Source organism: Lichenostomus cassidix, unplaced genomic scaffold, assembly GCF_008360975.1.
Source record: "Lichenostomus cassidix isolate B80296 unplaced genomic scaffold, HeHo_3.0 HiC_scaffold_43, whole genome shotgun sequence".
NCBI classification, from domain to species: Eukaryota; Metazoa; Chordata; class Aves; order Passeriformes; family Meliphagidae; genus Lichenostomus; species Lichenostomus cassidix.
The window spans coordinates 1,885,901-1,906,546 of NW_028147635.1; the positions used below are offsets into that span (position 1 = coordinate 1,885,901).

The 20,646-nt window shown below is 55.5% G+C and overlaps 2 protein-coding genes and 1 pseudogene across 2 annotated transcripts in view; 2 read left to right on the forward strand and 1 right to left on the reverse strand.

Annotated features, from left to right (window-relative positions):
- LOC146421112 (uncharacterized) overlaps positions 1–20,646 on the reverse strand; it is a 382,384-nt gene that overhangs the window by 247,910 nt on the left and 113,828 nt on the right. Inside the window, exon 2 of the mRNA XM_085047575.1 lies at positions 11,672–12,249. Coding sequence (XP_084903701.1) covers positions 11,672–12,249 — 578 coding nt within the window. The remainder of the gene's footprint in view (positions 1–11,671; positions 12,250–20,646) is intronic.
- The window catches only part of LOC146421116 (uncharacterized), a 248,287-nt gene that overhangs the window by 199,010 nt on the left and 28,631 nt on the right, over positions 1–20,646 (forward strand). The gene's annotated exons all lie outside the window — the stretch shown is intronic.
- On the forward strand, positions 16,993–19,744 carry LOC146421123 (serine/threonine-protein kinase pim-1-like; annotated as a pseudogene).

Consider the following 20,646-nt stretch of genomic DNA (forward strand, 5'->3'; position numbering starts at 1 on the left):
AACATTGACCCCAGGAGGGGCAATTAATAGTAGATTGTGTGACAGGCAGCCTCATTCAGACTCATTATTTGGAAGTGTCACACATGTAAAGATTTTCCGATTCCAGTATTTAATTTCAGATGGATTTCCTTCTGTTCCATGGCAAACACAAAGTGCTATCCTTGTTAGACTTAGCCATCACTTTTGAAACCTTTTCATTTTAAAGAAAATTATTTTGGACTGATTTCCATATGGGTATATATCAATTTTCCAAATTTAGATTTAAGTCCATACGGTAATTACTAATGTGGCCATTTTTTTATATGTGTGTGTTAAAAAGGGTACCACTCTTTTCTTTCTGGCTTACTTGCCCTCTTGCATCTGAAAACATACAATTATTACAAGGTTCTGCTAGGATAACTGGGACTGATCCAGGAACAACCCTGTGGGTAACACTGTTCTGGGAATATAAAAATGGAAACTATTTAATTAGTTTCATTTTGGAATTTCTGTGTTTCTTTGCAGCTTTTAATGGATTAACTCTTTATTATGTTGTCTAATATTGTTCTTTTGTGTTCCTCTTTGTCTGGAGTTAATTTTATTCAAATAAAAGGAGTCTCTGGCTGCAGATCTCACAGTTGCAAGGGTATTCAGCAGTTCTTTTTGCTTCTGTGGCTTTAGTGGCTCCTTGTCTCACATCTGGACACACTTAGCTTTTGATCTGATGAGGACACACTTTAGAATTCAAAGTTGTTTATGATATTGAAACAAACTTGCACAATAATAACACATGTTAGAGTGGGGAGAAGGATGAATTCCTGCTTCCTTTACCCCCCTTTTGGAAATTCTTCTGTTCTCTGCTAGCTAGTTTCATATTTCAACATCACTTGTTCTGTTGATCAGCCACAATCTGGTTGTTGCTCTCAATGCCAGCAGAAGCAGTGGCTGAAGCAGCAGGTGCTGACAGTGCCCCAAGCCCCGGGGCCAGAGGGGTCCCTTGGCTTCAGGGCTGGGAGGGAGCTGCCCCTTGTTCTCACTGTGCCTCACGCAAAGCTGAGCCCCTCACAAGTGGGGCAGCACAGCAAACAGGGAGCCTGCCAGTCTCTTCCAGCCGTGTCTGCTCAGAGTTTGCCCCTTGGAGCTTCAAGGGAAGCAAAGGCAGCTCTTCTGGTCCCTCTGGGTGTCCCCATGTTCAGCAGTGCTGCTCCATCAGTCTGTGCACAGCGACAGGGAAAAGCCTCAGCTCTGCCTGAGCAGCTCAGCCAGCGGGAAGGGAGCTGCTCCACCTGGGAACCAGGAGCAAAGGACACTCATTTTTGTCTTTCAAGAATATAAAAGGGAAAAGGAAATAAACATAGATAAAATATGAAAGATAAAGACAAAACCCAAGTGTGTATTGAAAAATCTGCTGTAACTTTGGATGAAGAGGTAACTGATGTTTTGAAAAAGAGAAGTCAGTATTTATTTTCTAGATGTGCTGGTGGCATGGATCCATCCTACTGACCTCAGCACACTTTTAAAAACGGTTTCAAATATCACTCGATGAAATCTCACTACCAGCCTGTCCTGGTTACAGTTTAGCACTTTGGTTACTATTTAGCACTCTGTGGGTGTAACCAAAGTGGTCATTCTACTCCCCTTAGGTCATTTCTGATGAGCTGCTGATGACAGGTCGTTTGCAGGAGCTGCCCAGTGCACCCCTGATCCCTCAGGCTACGAGCTGGGTGTTAAATGAGATAAGGAAGAAGAGGCAAACCCTGCAAGGCAGTGTTTCTTTTTCTTCACACCAATGACTCAGCTGAGATGACTCCCTCATCTGAGTTTATCTCCCTCCCTCACCTGAGGAGGTGCAGAACTTCCACAAGACCACCACTTGGACCACTTGGTAGGATCTCGACCATCACCCTGACCAACACAGAACCAGGTTGTACTCAATCTTTGTGGGTTAAAAGCAGTTTTCTTTGTATCATTGCATTTACTGTAATCTCTTCAGTGAATTGTTACTCTGACCTGTAATGTCTGTTGGGGCAGTTGAGTGGGGTTCATTTCTCCTGCAGTTTACTTTGAAAGGAGCCACAGTGGTTTTGGGTGTTTGGAGTATGAAGGACTTCCAAGCTGTGCCAAAAACATCCCTTGGGGAGTGTTGGTGTGTCCCTGGGAGGTGTTTCTGGGTGGTGGCTGCCAGCAGAGCCACAGTGGTGGGCAGGGGGATGCGAGGACCGGCCCCCCTGCAGTGAGGGTTGGGTTTCCCAAATTAGGCACTGCCACCTCCAGCCCAGGGCCAGGGGGCTGTGGGACCCCCAGGGAGAACCAGATGGGAGGAACCCTGGGATGTCCAGAGTGAGGAGGGGGGAGAGGGCAATACCAGGACCAGGGGACTGCTGGCAGTCTGGAGGAGAGGGAGTCTGGAGGTGGGGAACCCTGTGACCCCAAGGACCCCGAAGGGGGGAGCTCAGAGAAGGATTGAATGCCAGGACATCTGGAAAATTCAAAAGCCTGGGGTGGGGGAGAGAGGTGACTCCTTGGACACCCACACCCTGAAGCACTGAGGGGAGAAGCGACCCATGGAAACCTCAAAACCCCCTGGAATCCCTAAGTGAGAGGACCCTGGAAGAGAGGGACCAGCATGACCCCAAAGTGGGGAGACTGGAGAGGAAGAAATTCGGGGATTCCCAGGACCCACAAAAGCAAAGGGAGGCTGGGGATCATCTAGATGTAGGAAACCCAATACATGCAGAGCCCCCAGCAGCCAGGATGGGAGGGACCCCCAGAATTCCAAAGTGGAGAGACCAAAGAAGGGAACACCTGGGATTGTTTTGGGGTTTTTTGGGTTATTTTTTTTTAAACTGTAGTGCTCTGGAGGTTTTTATGGACACCAGATGCCCTGTGACTTCTAGAAATGGACTCGAGCAGGACGACCTTCAAACCCAACATGCTCACACCTTGTTTTTCCCCTCCAAACCAGGATTTCCCATTCTCAAACCTTGGCTGCATGGAGAAGGAGGCTGTGAGGAAGAGGAAGATGCCCCAGGACACCCAGGCAGGTGAGGAGGAAGTCACTGCCCCTTTCCCCCTCTCTTTTCCTCCATCTTCCAGCCCAACATCACCCCTGGCTGCAGGACAACCCTGCTGCTGACACTGTCCTGCCAAGAATGGACTGAGGGGAATCTCCTTCCCCTTTCCTTTTGGCATGTAGGCAAATCTAAAATCCACTCCTTTTGTTTCCACCCCCAGCCAATGAGCTGGGAATGGAGACCATGGAGGAAAAATCCTCCCTGAAGAACCTCATGGAAGAGGCTGATTTGAACAGCTCCATGGTGCAGGAATCCAATGGGGAGGAAAAGCTCCAAAGATCTCACACGAGGAGAGGCTCCAAATTGAACAGCTCCATGGTGCAGGAATCCAATGGGGAGGAAAAGCCCCGGAGATCTCACACAAGGAGAGGCTCCAAACCAAGCCCAGGGTGCTGTGAGGAGAAAAGACCCACCCTGTGGCAGGAAATTGGCCAGCAATCGAGCCAGAGCTATGAGCAGGTGGCCCATGAGCAGGTTCATACCAGGGAGAAGCCCTACAAGTGCTTGGAATGTGAAAAGACCTTCAGGACAAGCTCTCTCCTGATCTGCCACCAGATGATCCACACTGGGGAACGGCCCTATGAGTGTGGGGAATGTGGGAAGAGCTTCAGCATGAGCTCCAGGCTGATTGTCACAAGAGGATCCACACTGGGGAGAGGGCCTACAAGTGTCCCGAGTGTGGGAAGAGGTTGCAGACCTGCTCCAATCTCCTCCTCCATGAGTGGATTCACACTGAGGAGAAGCCCTTCCGCTGCCCTGACTGCAGGAAAGGCTTCAAGCAAAACTCCACACTCATCACCCACCGGCGCATTCACACCGGGGAGAGACCCTATGAGTGTTGGGAATGTGGGAAGAACTTCAGCCAGAGCTCCTACCTGATCATCCCACCAGAGAATCCACACTGGGGAGAGACCCTATGAGTGTCCCGAGTGTGGCAAAGGCTTCACCCAGAGCTCTAGCTTGACCAGACACCAACGGAGCCACCAGTAAGGGAAGCCCTGCACAAGCTCCAACTGCAGCAAGAGCTTTGTTTTCAGCTCCAGCCTTATTACCTAGAGCATCATGGTTTTTCTGCTCTTTGGGAGGGGTGTTTGGTGTTCGGGAGCTATTCTGGATGATTTGGTGCTTCTGGGGTATTTGGTACAGTTTCTTCCACCATTTTGGTTTTGAAAAGTCAAGAGGATTCATCCAGTATTTCAAAACCACTCAATTCTACTGGAAAGTATTCAATATTACCCCAAAATGGCTCAATCCCTGCCTAAAATGACTCAATTCCACAGCTCCTCAGTGTGGAATGACACTGGAAGGGATTGGGCAAAGTGGGATGCAGTTCCAGAGGGGTGAGATGGGCATTGGGTGGGGCAGGATGGGTGGGATGGGAATTGCAGGGGTGGAATGGGGGAAATAGGGCTTGGGAGGGGGATAGTGATGTCCAGGAGGGGTGGGATGTGTTGGGGTGGGGATTGGGAGTGTGGGGCAGGGTCAGGATTGAGACAGCCAAAGGTTGGGGATGATGAAGGGAGGGGAAACCTGTTCCTGAGTGGGTTTTTGGGTATCATATACGAGGATTATTTCTCATGAGCCTTGAGGCAATAAAGATAAAGGAGGTTCATTCTTTTGGTGTGGTGCTTTGTGTTGGGATTTGGGGGTTGATTTCTTGTTATTGTTGTTACTATTATTTGTTTGTATTATTTATTAGTCTTACACTTCTAAATGCCACCCATTGTTAATAGTGGCTGGATGGCAGATCACTGGGAAGATTCCCTTCCTTCTCACAGTGGGATTGAGTTGGAGTCACTTCCAAGTTGCCAGTGGCTTCTAAAGATGCAAAGTCCTGTTTATGGTGGTTTTGGTGTGGTTTGGAGTTGGGGAAGGGTCTCATCCCCTCCCAGAGGTGCTCTGAGCCTGCTCTGCACCACATCTGCACTTGTGGCACCTCACAGCTGCCGTGCCCTGGGGACATGGCAGGACTCCCTCCTGCCAGGGCTGAGGCTTTGCATGGCCTCTCGTGACCCCTCATGTCCAAAGCTCTGTGCTGGCACTGTCCTGAGCGCCAACATCACTGCAGCCCCACGGCCTTTGCTGTCCCCCCGTGTCCATTCCCTGTCCCCGAGTCCCGCCCGGCTCTGGCAGCAGCAGGAGCCGCAGCGCAGTGGGCGCCAGCCTGGCCCAGCCGGGGCTCCCAGCAGGAGCAGCAGCAGCATTGCCAGCCCTTCCCAGCTGCTCCTGCCTTGGCTTCCCCAGGGGTTTTTCCAGGGGAATTCTGGAGTACAGCAACAATCACCCACAAACCGGTCACTGGGCTCAGCCCTTTGCCTTTCTGCTTCCTCCAACCAACCCAGGCTTCTCTCAGCATTCCAGTTCCCTGCTCAGAGCCTTTGGCTCCCTGCAATCCTGGCCCCAAGGATCTGCTCTCACGAGTCCCTGGGGAGCCTTTGGCAGTGCCCTCAGTGGGGCCCAATGATGCTCCAAGGGACTTGGAGTTTTTCTTCTGACTCCTTGAGCAGCTTCTTCAACCTTCTCTCAGTCCCTGAGGGTCACAGACTCAGCTCCACCTTGGGGTTCATTAAACTACAGAAAGCCCTCAGGAGTTCTTTGTCTGCCTTCCATCATCTTCAAGTGTTCAGGGCTTGTACAGCTATTGGAGTCAGTTTGGTGTTCTATTAAGGAGGAAGTTTTCAAAGTGCACCCATGACTTTTCTTTTGAATCAATGAAATATTTTTTTATTTTTCCGTTCCGAGAAGACATGATAGAAGCATTCCCCAAGTAACTTTGATGCTGAATGTCTCCTTAGGAGGTCTGGGCATGTAGAAGAATGAGCCCCTTGAGGGCTGACCCTGTTGGGACAACCTGCTCCTCAGCCCAACCTCACCATGGCTGACATTGCCCAGCTGGCACTGACATCCCTGTTCCCTGCATCACAAACTTGTCCCCTGAGCTCTGCAGCTGGCTGTCCCAGCCCATTGCTCCATGTCCCACCTGCTCTCCTCAGGGCTCTGCCTGCACACAGGCCCAGGAGAAGTTTTCCTGTTTGTGAGGAAAGAATGGAAAAGCCTGATCAGGTTTCCTAAACAACAAACCCCACTCAGGAACCACATGCTCAGTACAGGCTGCCTCTGATGATGTCACCTTTCTACCAGGGACAATGTGACCAGAAGTGATCTCTGTAAGCAGAATTCTCTGTATCTTGAAGGAGAATTCTCTGTCCCTGTCCTTTCCCTTGATCTCAGTTGCAGATGGAAGCTGCTGGTGCCATTCTCACCTTTAACCCCTCTTTTGAATACAAACAGATGTTCCCAAGTGTGTTAAGCAGGTGTTGCTCAATGTTAATGGAAAGCTTTTATGTTCCCAATGGAATCACAGAGATCATTGTGACACTTTGGGGCCACATGGAACCATGGAGACCAAAGTGACACTGCAGGGCCTCATGGATGAAGGGAGACCATTGTGACTCTGTGGCACCTCATGGAACCAAGGGGTCATTGTGACACAGTGGGGCCTCATGGAACCCCAGGTGACACTACACTGAACCCATTGTGACACTACAGAACCTCATGGAATGAAGGGGACACTGTGACACTGTGGGGCCTTTTTGGAACTCAGGAGACCATTGGTGACAGAACAGGAGCTCATGGAATGGGGAGAGCCAGGCCCAGGGGACATGGCTGCAATGGTGATGGCTGTGAGGTCACTGCCACTGCAGCAGCCTGCTTGGCCCTCAGCTGACATTCTGGCCAGAAGCCCTGTGAGGTCAACCAGCACATCAGAGAACCAACACAACAGGAATTCCATCCTTGGGGAGGGGAGGGGTTTCACTATATCAGGTTGCACAAAGCTGCTGTCCTTGGACAATTGCTGGGATGAAGCATCAACTTCACTGGAAAAACAATTGATGTTTTGTGCCAATCACATTGTAAAATATTCCTTCCTTATAACAAATCTAAAAACACTCTCGTTTAGTTTACACGTATTGACTCTTCTTCTGTCACTGTAAACTTTGGGAAGAAGTGACACTCCAATTTCCTTGCACTTTGACCAATATTTTTCCTTTCTCAAAAACCTCAGAGAGGACTCAAAAATCTCCCAAGAAGGGGTTTGGAGGCCTCATCACATAACCAGCTACATAGTGAGCTGTGTAACCTCATTGATTGGCTGTATGACACCACAGAGTGGGCTGTGTGACATTACTGACTGGCTTGTGACACTACAGAGCAGACTGTGACATCCCACAGCAGGGTGTGATATGTGACATCATAGAGTGGTCTGTGGCATCACTGGTTGGTTGTGTGACATCACGGTGTGGCTGTATGACATCACATAGCAGGCTGTGAGGTCATAGAGTAGACTTGTGACACCACAGGGTGGTTATGTGACATCACAAAGGGGGCTGTGAAAACATGGAATGGCTGTGTGAAATCACAGAGCAGGCTGTGACATCACGGAATGGGCTGTGACATCACAGGGCAGCATTATGGAATCATAGCAAAGGCTGTGTGACATCACAGAGGGAAGGCTGACATCACAGGGTGATGTGTGACATCACAGGGTAGCTGTGTGACATCAAAGGGTGGCTGTGTGAGGTCACTGGGGAGGTCACTCTGCCCCAGCCCCCCCTCACAGCTCCTCCAGACAAGTCCAATGCTGCTTGTGCACAGCAGGGTCCCCCCTGCCCCCCCAGGTCCCCCACAGCCTTCCCCAGAGGATGTTCCACGGGAGCCTGACACGGGGACAGGGGGGACAGGGCCCTGGGGGGTGGGACAGGGGGACAGGGACCCCCCGGCAGTGTCCCTGTGTCCTCCAGGGCGAGAGCCTGGCCCAGGGCTCCTTCACCCTCTCACGAACGAGGGCTTGAGAGCACTTAAAAATCCCCAGCAAGGGATCAGCAAAACCAGATTTAATATTAAGCAATAGCACAACAAAGTTCCTTGGCAAGAGTCACTCTGCTCCTGACTGGACAGTTCAGGCACAGCAGGGGAAAAAAGCAACAGCAAAACCAAGCAAAACCAGGCAATCAAACCAGAAATTATCTGAGAATTGGAGCTCTGTGCGTGTGTGTGTGAGTTCTTAGGTGTGTGTGACCAAAGGACAGTGAGGGCAAGGATAAAAGGAATATGGTCTAAAAACTTAAGAGCCCTCAAACTTAACAGAACATAACTTCTACATTAACCTGAACTTACACCTTAAACTCAGCAACTTAGCAAAAGAACAACCCTTAGCATCATTTCACTTAGCTCATACCTTATGACTGAACCTCACTTACAGGCCTAACTCACTCAGATATCCAAGGTACTTCAACACCTCCCAGAGCAGCATTTCTCCCCCATTTCCAGAGCACAGGCACACGTGTGTGCACACAGACAGACAGAGGCAGTGCCAGGGAGCTGTCAGAAACTGCCCTGGAGGGGCACCAGCAGGCGAAGGGTTGAGCCTGGAGGAGTGGGGGGATCGGCCCAGGGTCCCTCGTTGTTCGGGGATGCCCCGAGTGCAGCAAACGGGAGAGTTCCCGGCTCGGAGAGGCCCCACTCAGAGAGCTCACTGCTCCAGGAGAGCTCCAAGGGGCTCCTTTTGGAGCCCTGTTGATAGGGCCCCAAGAGATGGGCTTTAGTCACAGCAATGTTCCATCCTGGCTGCACTTCTGATCCACAGCTTTCTCTGACACTATGAGAACAGGGATGTTGTGCCACTGAGGGGAGAAAAACAGTTCCCAAGGCTGCTCCTAAAGAAAGCAGGAGCTGGTTGGACAGCAGCAGTGCCTGGGAGCAGACAGTGTTTGTGATCAGCTGCAGAGGAGCTGAGCCCAGGGGCTGTTGGCCAAGGCTGAGGCCTAAGGAGCATTTCTCAGATCCAGGGCTGCCCTGGAAAGGTGGTGGTGGGGATAATTCACACCCTCAGGGTGCTCCCAGTTCCTCCCAGTATTTCCATGTCTGTGCTCCAAGTGCTGCTCACAGCCCTGATCCGTGGGGATGGGAATGTCCTGCTCCCTTCCCGGGGCAGTGTCACACCTGAGCCAGGTGTGCAGACCTTGCCCTGACCCCAAGCACTGTCCCACCTGCAGGATCTGCTTCCCATCGGCCTCTTCCTCCTGCAGCCCCAAGCCCAGGTTGGTGCTAAACAAAGGGCGCTGGCTCAGGGTCATCCCCCGGCAGGGGCTGTGCACCCCCTCTGCCCCCTCCCCAAATTCCCTCCTGGGGGAGCAGGAGCTGGGTCAGGAGCCCTGTGGGGAGGGAAAAGGGGGTGACACTGGGATGGGGGGGTCACACATGCTCTCAGGGACACACATGACCCCTGGGGACACCCTTCACCTTCTCCTGCAGAGCCAGGAGAAGGAACTCCAACATGGAGCCCCCAAACCCCAGCAGCACCTTGGGGGTGGGGTATGGTGGCAGCTTTGGGGGTCTGGGTTTGCAATGACCACTAAAAAACCTTTCCCAGCCCCACAGCCACTCCCAGGCCCCTCAAACCACCCAACAGCTCCTCCTAGGATGATCCCAAACCACTCCCTGCAATATCAATGGGCCCAAGAGCCACCATGACCCCATTCCCATCTCCCCCTACACCCACCCAAATTCTCTCCAAGCCCCACAGCCCAGCCAGGACCCCAAACCTCTCTCACAGAGCATGCCAAACTCCCTCTCAGCACCACAAATGCCCCCAAAAGCAACAAAAGCCCCTCCCAATTCCCCCAGGATTCCCTAAACCCCCTCCCACACCCCATGGCACTGACCAGGAGAGGCTGGTGGACAGGAACATCCACAGCTGGGAGCAGCTCAGGCACTTCAGCAGCATTTTGGGCACTTTGGGTGGCACACCCCACATGGGGAGACCCAGGCCAGGGACTGGGACAGAAAACCAGAATTCCTGAACAACAGATGGGCTCAGGTGGACGCATTCTGCTGGAACAACTATGAGACTGTTGTCCTGTCCCCCAGCCTGGGCAGCCCTGGGATATCCAAATCCTCATGGGTATTCCCTGAACCCCACATTCACCCCCAAACCTACAGTAAAATGGTGCAGCTCTAGATCTCTTTGTTTAATTCCTTTATTTTACCTCAGCTTTGGTTGTTCTGACAAGGTGATGAAGGAAATTATTTAGGTTGGAAAAGACCTCCAAGATCATCCATCATTTCTTGATGCCACCAGAAGAAACAATTACACAGCAGGTAACAATTTTCAGGGTGTAACATTAATAAATCAGCTCTTCCCAATGAATTTGGGATGTCAGTCTGAGTCCTGATGGATGTTCCTGCCACTGTGTTTGTCCAGGTGGCCACAGGGAATCAGGAGGCCGTGGAAGCCACCAGCCAGGTGCCTTCCCAACCTGACCATGTTAGTTTTGCTTAGCCCAGAACATCAGCAAGCTATCTTTAGCATCTAGGGGAAACTTAAACCCTTCAAAAGCTGTTGTGGTAGGCCTGAAGAAGTGGCTGAAGGGTTGGGAGAAAACTCACCCCTGTGCTCATGAGTTAGTTTTGCTTAGCCCAGTTTTTGCTAGTGGGTGGGGAGGAGCACCAAAATGGCTCCTGTGTGTCCTGAGTGAATGTTCTAGAAGTTTTCACCATGTCCAGCAGAGCCAATCTCTGATGGCTCTGAAGATGATGGACATGCTGCTGGCCAAGTCTGGGCCAATTAGAGATGTTGGTTACACCTCTGGGATATCATATTTAAGAAGAAATCAAAACAATGTGAGCAAGCACTTCTTTTTAGACAGAGGATGAGGAGGAGGTGAGAATATGTGAGGGAAAACAACATGGAGACATCAAGGTCAGTGGAGAAGGTGGGGGAGGAGGTGCTCCAGGCACTGGAGCTGAAAATCCTCTGCTGGCCGTGGTGAGGACCATAGTGAAGCAGGTTGTCCCCCTGCAGCCCATGGGGTCCACGAGGGGTGCAGAGATCCACCCACAGCCCGTGGGGAGGTGCTCACGTTAGAGGAGCAGGTGGATGCCTGGAGGAAGCTGTGATCCAGTGGGAGTCCCAGTGCAGGGAAAGGCCTTGTTCCTTGGGATGGAAACAGCCTGGCCTGGGCTCAGAGCTCTGAACCCTGTGGACAAGAACTCATGGGGCAGCAGATTCCAGTGGCTGCTGCTCGAGAGATTGGACCCATGGCAAAGAAGTTTGCAGAGGACTGTCTCCAGTGGGAGGGACCCATGGCTACGTAGAGGACTCCTCTCCCTGAACAGCGAAGAAATTTTGGTCATGGGCTGACCAAAATTTATTGGTTAGGTTACCAATAAATCACTTTGCAACTTTTAAGTTCTAAGCCTGTTTTACCCTTCAGTGCATCCTGCCTGGTTCATTATCTCGACTCCTGAGCCCTGTGTGTGTGTGTGTGTGTGTGTGTTAGGGCTTTTTTTCCCTCCCCTCTGCACACCTGCAGCAGGGGAGAGAAGAGAAAGCAGATTTCGTAGGTGCCTGGCATTTGGCCAGGATCAAACCACAACACTAGGTCACTGGCAGTGTGGGTCACCAGGGCTCTTCCCAATGAGGGTCCTCTGATGGAGGATGAATATGGAGCAGTGCATTAAGCTCTTCCCACACTCGGGACACTCGCAGGGCTTCCCTTACCGGTGCCTCCATCGGTGTTTGGTCAAGTTAGACCTCTGGGTGAAGCCTTTCCCACACTCGGGACACTCATAGGGCCTCTCCCCAGTGTGGATCCTCTGGTGGGTGATGAGGTGGGAGTTGCAATTGAAGCCCTTCTTGCACTCAGGGCAGCGGAAGGGCCTCTCCTCTGTGTGCATCTGCGGATGACTGAGGAGATTGGTGCTGGTCTGAAACCTTTTCCCAGACTTGGGACACTCATAGGGCCTCTCCCCAGTGTGGCTCCTCCTGTGATGGATCAGGGTGGAGCTGTGGCTGAAGCTCTTCCAACATTCCCCACACTCATAGGGTCTCTCCCCAGTGTGGATGCGCCGGTGCCTGATGAGGGTGGATTTGTGCTTGAAGCCTTTCCTGCACACAGGGCAGCGGAAAGGCCTCTCCTCAGTGTGAATCCGCTCATGGATGAGGAGATTGGAGCTCCTCTGAAACCTCTTCCCACACTCGGAACACTCGTAGGGTCTCTCCCCAGTGTGGATCCTCTTGTGATTGAACAGGTTGGAGCTCTGGCTGAAGCTCTTCCCACATTCCCCACATTCATAGGGTCTTTCCCCTGTGTGGATCCGCTGGTGGTCCATAAGGTGGGAGATCTTTCTGAAGCTCTTCCCACATTCCCCACACTCATAGGGCTTCTCGGTCTCATGAAGCTTCTCAGGAATCTCCAGCTCTGAACTCCAGCTAAAGCTCTTGCCAATTTCCTGGCACAGGGTGGGTCTTTGCTCTTCAGAGCACCCTGGGCTGGGTTTGCAGCCTCTCCTTGTGCAGCATCTCTGGGGCTTTTCCTTCCAGTTTGATTCCTGGGTCACAGAGCTGCTCAAAATGGCCTCTTCCATGAGGTTCTGCCATAAGGACTTGTCCTCCCTGGTCTCTCTCCTCAGCTTGTTGTCTGGGGAAGGAAGGACAAGGAGAGGATTTGGGATTTGCCTCCATGCCAGAGGGAAGGGGAAGGAGATCCCCCCAATCCATCCCTACCAGGACAGAGTCAGCAGCAGGGTTGTCCTGCAGCCAGGGGCAATGCTGGGCTGAGAGATGGAGGAGAAGAGAGCAGGAAAGGGGCAGTGACTTCTTCCTCACCTGCCTGGCTGTCCTGGGGCATCTTCCTCTTCCTCAAAGCATCCTCCTCCATCTGGCCAAGTTTTGGGAAACGAAAATCCTCGTCTGGGTGAAAAAAGGGTGTGAGTGCCTTGGGTTGGGGGTTCCTCCTGCCCAAGTCTATCTCTAGAAGTCACCGGCTCTTTTGTGTCTATAAATTCCTCCTAAAATAAGAATGAGTTCAGAAAAAGCCTCCCAGGAGTTCCCCCTTTCCAGTCTCCTCTCTATGGGGTTCTGGGGTTTCCCATTCTCGAAGCTGCTGGGGCTCCCATGGGTCCTGGGGATCCCCTTCTCCTGGGTCCTGATTAGGGATGCTGTGGGGTTTCGGTGCTCCCAGGGGTCCCTTCTTCCCTGGTTGTGCTTTGGCTCCAAGGGCTCCCAGGGTCCCCCTCTTCAGGCTCCCCCCACTCCAGGCACTCGGGGTTTCCCCCTCTCCCCATCACCCCTTTCAGTGTCACAGTGTCCCAGCCCTGCCTCATCTCCAGCCTCCCCCACCCCTCCAGGCTGCCAGGGATCCCTCAGCTCCGGTATTGCCCCTCTCTGCTCTCTGCACTCTTGGAGTCCTGCGTTCCACCCCCCTGGGCTCTCTCACAGATCCCCAAAACGATTGGCCTGTCCTGCTGATAGCAGGCAATTCCCAAATGGACTCCCCAATATTCCACCAAAGGTGCATTTATGGCTCAGCTTTGGAGTCCTGCAAGATCCAAACCTCCCCTTTAGCCCAAAATATCCCAGCCCGGGACATGCAAAGGTATCTGGCGCTCACTTCCAGAATCTGCAAGTTCCAAACACCCTCAAAAACTAACACCCTCCCAAAGACCCTCTGATAGCTTTGGGGTGAGCTTCCCTTCCCTGGTGACCTGTGGAATGCAGGGGGGGCAATGATCCCAGAGCCAGGGGTGCTGCAGACACAGTGGGTGGGGAAATCTCATGGTTCTCCTGCTCCTCCTTTTCCTGCTCCTCCTCCTCCTCTGCTCCCACCCCAGAACCCCATTCCCCACCCTCCTCTGCCCCATGGCTGCTGCAGCACTGGCTGCTGGGTGGGGGGAACCCCCCGATCAGCCCCAGGGATGGACAGGGGGCTTGGGGACCCCCAGTGCAGATCCACCTCCCCCAGAGCCCCAGGGAATTGCTCCAGGGATCCAGTGTTGAGGGACAGGGCTGGACTCCCATGGAACTGCCCTGCTTCCGTGCCAACCCCACCTTTCCCTCTCCTCTCCTCCCCCTTCCCATCCTTCTCCCAATCCACAGACCCCTCCCAATTAAATTTCTTTTTCCCATCGCCCTCCCGCTCTCTTGGGGATCCCAGCCCCCTCTTTTCCTCCCCACTTCTCCCCCTTTCACCATCGTCCCCTCAATCCCTAACCCCCCTCCCCTATGACTGGTTTTGGGGGTTCCAGGCCCCTCCTGCCCACTCTGGGGGTCCCAATCCCCATTTTGCTCCATTTGGGCTCCCAGCCCCCCTTCTCACCGCGCCCCCCGCTCACCCCGCGGCCGGGGGGACTCCCAGCACCACCAGTGCCACCAGTAGGGCCCCAGCTGCCCCCACACGCTCTTGCCGTGCCCAGCGCCGGTTTTGCAGGTGCCCAGAGCCCCAAAGCAGCCCAAAGCGCTCTGCCCTGGGGGGTCCGCAAAGCGGCCCCGCCCCGCGCGGCACTGGCAGCACCAGTCCGGAGCAGTGCGCAGCGCGGGCGGGCGGCATCAGCCGTGCCGGGCAGGGCCGGGCAATGCCCGCGGGGCTCCCCCCGCACTCGGCCCCCAGTTGCCGGGACAGCAAGGGGGGCCCGGCCTGGGCGCCCCCCATCTCCCGCCTCCCCAAATTCCGCTCCCGGGGGCGCTGGGGGCGAGGGGGGGCGCAGGTGGGGTCCAGAGGTGCCGGAGCCATGTGTCCCCCCGCTGCCAGTTCCACCCCCGGAGGATCAGGGGTACCCCAAAACTCCCTCACAGGTGCTGGATACCCCGCAAGCCCCTAAGGAGTGGGGTCCCCTCGGCTTCATCACCCTCAACCTTCGGCTGACTCATCCAAGGCCCCCATCCCACCCATCCCCCTCCCCCAGACTTCATCCCACACCCCAATCCACATCCCACCTATCCCATCCCATCCCATCCCATCCCATCCCATCCCATCCCATCCCATCTTTCCCGGCAGCCGGCACTGGGACCCCTGAAAAACTCGCGTCTAGGGGACTCCCCAGTACTCCCCCAAGGGGCGTTTCCGACTCTCATTTGGAGTCCTGCAAGATCCAAACATCCGCCCCAGTCCCCTCCCCCCACCCCCGGCAACGTACACAGAAAAACCCAACCCTCCCAGGAGCAACCAAAGATATTTGGGGCTCCGTTCTGAAGTCCTGCAAGGTCCAAAAATTCCCCCCCCCAAAAAAAGAACCGCAGGCACCGCCCAAGATATTTGGGCCGAGCTCCCCCTGCCCGCTCACCTGCAGGATATCCTGGGGGGGCGATGCTCCCGGGCCGAGGGTTGCGGACACAAAGAACAATAGACACACGTGGTGATTCCTTCTCCTGCTTCTCGTGCTGCTCCTCCCCTCCCCTTCCTCTTCTTCCCCGCTCCTCCCCCTTTATCCCTCCCCTTCCTCTCGCTCCCCCTCTTCCATCCCTCCTCCCCACCCGCTCTTCCTCCTCCTCTGTCTCTCCTCCTCCTCTCCTGTCCGCTTCTCCTCTTCCTTTTATTTCTGACTCCCATCCCGGCTTGTCTCACATCCCCCCTGGTCCATCCCGTGCTCAGCAGAGCATCCTGTGCTCTGTCAGCACTCTCTGCTCCTTCGGCAAGGATTTGGGATTTCTGCCAGGCACTGACACTGAACCTCACCCCAAACTGCCCCGGTGCCATTGCTGTCCCCTCGGCGCTGGGCAGCTGCTGTCCCAGGGGAAGCAGGGACACAAAGGAAGCCAAGTGCAGCCCAGCTGCCCGCGCTGATCCAGACGAGCCCCAGGGACAAGGTCCTGCAGAGCCACACGGAGCCCTCGGCTCCTGGCTGGGAACGGCTTGTGTTGTGGCTGCCCCAGCGGCCAGAGCGAGACCTGGAGCTCCCCCAGCTCCTGCAGCAGGACCCAGGTTCCACCTGCTCTGCCAGGCCCTGGCCAGGGGCCAGCAGATCCACTGGCTCCATGCAAAGGGGGAAACACCCTGAGCTTTAAAGGCTGCTGCACTCTAAATCTCTGTTGGAGAAAGTTCTTCCTCTCTGGAAAGAGATCCCGAGATGAGGCTAAAGCAAAGTTTGTGGCTGGTGACAAATTTCCAATTGCAGAGAGAGCAGAGGAGGGACTGCAGGTGGAGGCTGGGAGCCTGGGAAGGAGAAAGGGGTGGGGAAAGTGTTTTGTTAGGGTTTGTTTTAGTTCTCCTTCTCCTACTGTGATTTGCTTAGAAATCAATTCCATTAATTTCCCTAGCTTGTGTCTGTTGTGCCCCTGACAGTGACCAGTGAGTGACCTCTCCCTGCCCTTATCCCAGCCCACGAGCCTTTCCTCCTGAGTTCTGTGTCCTGCACCTGTGAGGAGAGTGACAGAGCGGCTTTGGTGGCACCAGGCACCCGGCCAGGGCCAGTGCAGCCCAATAATTCCTGCAATTCATTCCCTCCAGGAAAGGTTCTTGAAAAGAGCAAACAGGACTGTGGAGAAGATTCCTGGAAAACTGAAACAGCTTTCCAGAAGTGAAATGAAAATGCAAAGAAACAATCTGAGATGTTTTCCTCTATTTATTTATGTGCTCTCTTTTTCCATGTTGCACTACTTCTCCATGCCATTAACTGCAAATGGCTCTCACCTCGAAGATCTATGACTTAGCATGTTTTAGACTCTCTGTAATACCATGAGTTACACACAGTTTGTCTTCCCCCGTTCTGCTTGGAAAGCAATGCTGGAGACACAAGTGCAGTGCTTGGGTCAGGTATGAATTCTAGAGACAGGGAATGTGCTCTGCTAGTGTTTGACCCTCAGCAGGGACAATGCACAGAGCAGCCAAGGGGATTGCTGTGCCACTGTGCAGCAGTCAAGCCTCTGGATGTGGGCTGAACACGGCAAAGTTCCCGTGTTTGGACAGACTCAGGGGCTGCCCCCAGGGGCGCGCGGGGCTCGGCCATGGGGCGAGCGGGGGCGAGCGGGGAACGGACAAACGGCCACTCGGACAAACGGCCACTCGGACTAACGGCCACTCGGACTAACGGCCCCGGAGCTTCAGTTGCAGCGGCGGCAGCGGCGGTAGCGGCGGCAGCGGCGGCAGCGGCGGCAGCGGCGGCAGCGGCGGCAGCGGCGGCAGCGGCGGCAGCGGCGACACAAGAGTTTCTAGGACCCTCTCCTTCCCTTTATCCTGCTCCTCCTCTCCCTCTCCCCCTGTCCCACAGCCTCTCCCGGTGTCCCTTTCCCTGTGTCCCCTCCTTTCTCGCCCTCCCTCTTCCCCTTCCAGCCCGGGCCATGCCCCAGGCTCGCTCCCGGTCCCGGGCGGGGCTGCCTCCTCCCCGCCCCTGGGCGTCCCGCCGCGCTCTCGCCTCTGCCCGGCTCCGGCGAGCCTGGCTGTGGCGCTGCTGGGCGGGCATCAGTGGCTGGGTCTGGGGCGGCATCGCCACCCTTTGGCTTCGTCTGTCCCGAGCCTGGCCCCGGTCCCGACGCAGGGTCCAGTGCCGACCCCGACCGCGGCCCCGGCCTCGACCCTGGCCCCAGCTTCGGCCCCAGCCCCGACCCTGGCCCCAGCTTCGGCCCCGACCCCAGCTCCGGCCCCGTTACCGGCTCTTCCCGGGGCCCGAGGAGGACACACGCGGCGCGGCCGCTCCTGCCGCCTGCGCGGCGCCTTCCCCGGCCCGAGCTCCGCCGCTCGGCAGTCCGGCCGCCGGCCCCGAGCCGCCCATGCCCCGTTCAGAGGGGGATGCCCGGCCCGGGGCGGTGCAGAGGCGGTCGGGGGCCGTGTGTGGCCCCGGGCCGAGCGGTGACGGCCGCGTGTCGCCCGCAGGGAAGGCGCAGGAGGCCCTGCAGGAGCGGTACCGGCTGGGTGCGCTGCTGGGCACAGGCGGGTTCGGCAGAGTCTACGCGGGGACGCGGCTAGCGGACGGCGCCCCGGTGAGTGGCGGGGCTGGAGGAGGAGGAGGAGGAGGAGGAGGAGGAGGAGGGTGGGGCTCGGCAGGGCGGGTGGCGAGCTGAGCCCGCTGCTGTCTCTTGCTCGCAGGTGGCCATCAAATGTGTCTCGAGGGATCGCATCCATCACTGGGGCGAGTTGGTGAGTGAGCGGGGCCAGCGGCAGAACCCGGGCCGTGCCGGGCGGGGATAAGCCGGGGCCCGGCAGGGTGGGAGCTGCCAGGACGCCTCGAGGGAGGTAGAGCGGGCGTGGGGTGAGCGGGGGGCGCAGAGCATCCCGGGCTGGGTGAGGGGTCCCAGAGCCCTGGCATGGCCTCAGCCCCACTGATGGCATCGTGGTCCTCCCGCAGCCCGATGGCACCCGTGCGCCCCTGGAGATCGTGCTGCTGCACAAGGTGTCCACTGGCTGTGCTGGTGTCATCCAGCTCCTGGAGTGGGTTGAGCTCCCCGACGACTACCTGTTGGTGCTGGAGCGTCCGGAGCGCTGTCAGGACCTGTCGGATTTCCTGGCGGAGCGGAGGTTCCTGCCGGAGGAGGAGGCACGGGGGATGTTCCGGCAGGTGCTGGAGGCTGTGCGGCACTGCACCAGCTGCGGGGTGCTGCACAGGGACATCAAGCCTGAGAACATCCTGCTCGACCTGGACACCATGCAGCTGAAACTCATCGATTTTGGCTGTGGCACCTTCCTCCAAGACACAGCCTACACCCAATTTGCAGGTGAGCCTTCCCAGGGGATGCTCCTGGGCATCTCATGGTCCAGCCTGGGTGTAGCACCGGGGCTTCTCCTATAGCTGCCAGGCATGGGATTAACTCTTCACCCAAGTTACTTTTGGGTGGGGGTCGAAGGGGGGCAGCTTGCAGCCCTGTTGACCACCTTCACCACCCACTCTGCCCTTGGATGGGCTGGGGCTGGGGCAGTCAGTCTGACAAAACCCAATGAGTGTAGCCGTGAGGGGTGTCAGACCCCATGCCCCAGCCAGTTTGGTAGGCAGGTGAGGAAGGTCTTGGACTGCTCCACTCCCCTTGTTTGTCTTGGCTTGTAATTGTTTTTTGGGGGCAATGCAGGCAGGGATGAGAGTGGTTTTTCCCACCTCTGGGAATGGTTTTATTTTGCGTGTCGTGGTTGGACCTCCCCAGGGCTTCTGCTGCCTCATTCCAACACCAGTGGCTTCTTTTGCAACCCAAAGTTTGTACATGAGTCACAGGTGCTGGCGAGAGGGCAGCAGGTCACCCTGTGTGCCCCTGGTGCAGCCCCTGCATGCCCAGGGATGTGGGGTGAGGCTCTGGGAGCAGCAGCATCCCCTGATGAACTCCATCTGTATTCCACAGGAACCCTGTCCTACAGCCCACCAGAGTGGATCCACCTCAAATTCTACAACGGTGGGGCAGCAACGATCTGGACCCTGGGCCTCCTGCTGTACCAGCTGGTCGTCGGGAAGCACCCATTCAGGAGGGGCCAGGAGATCATCTGGGGGCGGATCTTGTTCCCACGACGGCTCTCTCAAGGTGGATCCTCATCTCTGTGGCACAGGGGGAATACCAGTGCTGGGAGAGAGCAGCAGGCTCATGAGCATCCTGCTCTGGCAGCTGCTGAGGAGGTGGCACATGTCCTGCTCTCCTGCTCTCCTCCAAAACAGAGAATGCCTTGGGAAGTTTAGGCACAGTTCTAGCACACCCAGCATGGCCTGGGCATGGGAACAGGGAGGGAAAAGTGGACAGGACCCTTCTCCAACTGACTGGCAGTTTCTGGTTTCTCTCCTCAGAGTGCCAAGATGTTATTAAGAGGTGTTTGTCCATGCAACCCTTGGACAGGCCATCACTGGACGACCTCTTCAACGACCCTTGGATGCAGGATATTCGTCTGCCTTAGAAGATGGGAGAGATCCATGTGCACAGTTTGATCCAGGAGCCTGGGAGGTAACAGCTCCACACATCTTGTCCTGGTTCATTGTTGTCTGGGGCCCTGGGCAGAACACTGACAGCCTGGTGTGGCCCCCAGGGAAGGAGCAGGAGCCCCTGGAGATGCTGCACCAGGTGGAGCTGCACCTGGAGACACCAAGGAGGACTTCAAGGATTGACAACCTCTTCCTTGACCTGGCGACATGCAAGCTGAAGATGATCAGCTTTAATCACTGTGGCACTTTCTTCAAAGACACACTCCACACCCAATTTGCAGGTGAGTTCAAAGCCAGGGGGATGCTCCCACATCTGTGCATTGCACAGCCTAGCTGGGCCCCAAAAGTTTTCCCCTTTGGCTGGGATGGAGGCAACTTCTTCAGTCATCTGCCAAGCTGCTCTTTGGCTCTGGGCAGCTGCTGAGGAAGTGGATCTGCCATGGCTGGCTGGAGGCTGGGCACACACGTCCTGCCCTCCTGCTCTCCTCCCAGAGGCAGCAACGATGGGGAGGTTTGGGCACAGCTCTGAGCTCAGCCAGCATGGCCTGGGCACTGCAGGCAGTTGGGACAAGGGGGACAGGAGCCTTCAGCTGACGGGCAGTTTCTGGTTTCTCTCCTTCCAGCAGGGCTCTGCGGATGCTGAGGCTGCTCTGGGCTCTGCCAGGGCTCTGCTGGGGCTCAGCCCTGAGCACAGCTGTGCCTGCTCTGCCCTCCCATTGCTCTGACAGCTCTGCATCAGACAAGCCTGTTCTGAGCACACCGACGGAGCTTTCTGCTTGTGCAGGTGAGTGAGACTCTCCTGCAGGCCCAGAGATTGCAGTGAGGGATACACATCCAATTGGCAATAACCCCAACACTCCACAGTCCCAGCTGAACACCTGTATGTCCACAGGATGTTTTGTCTGTCCCACTCTTCATTCCTTTTGGG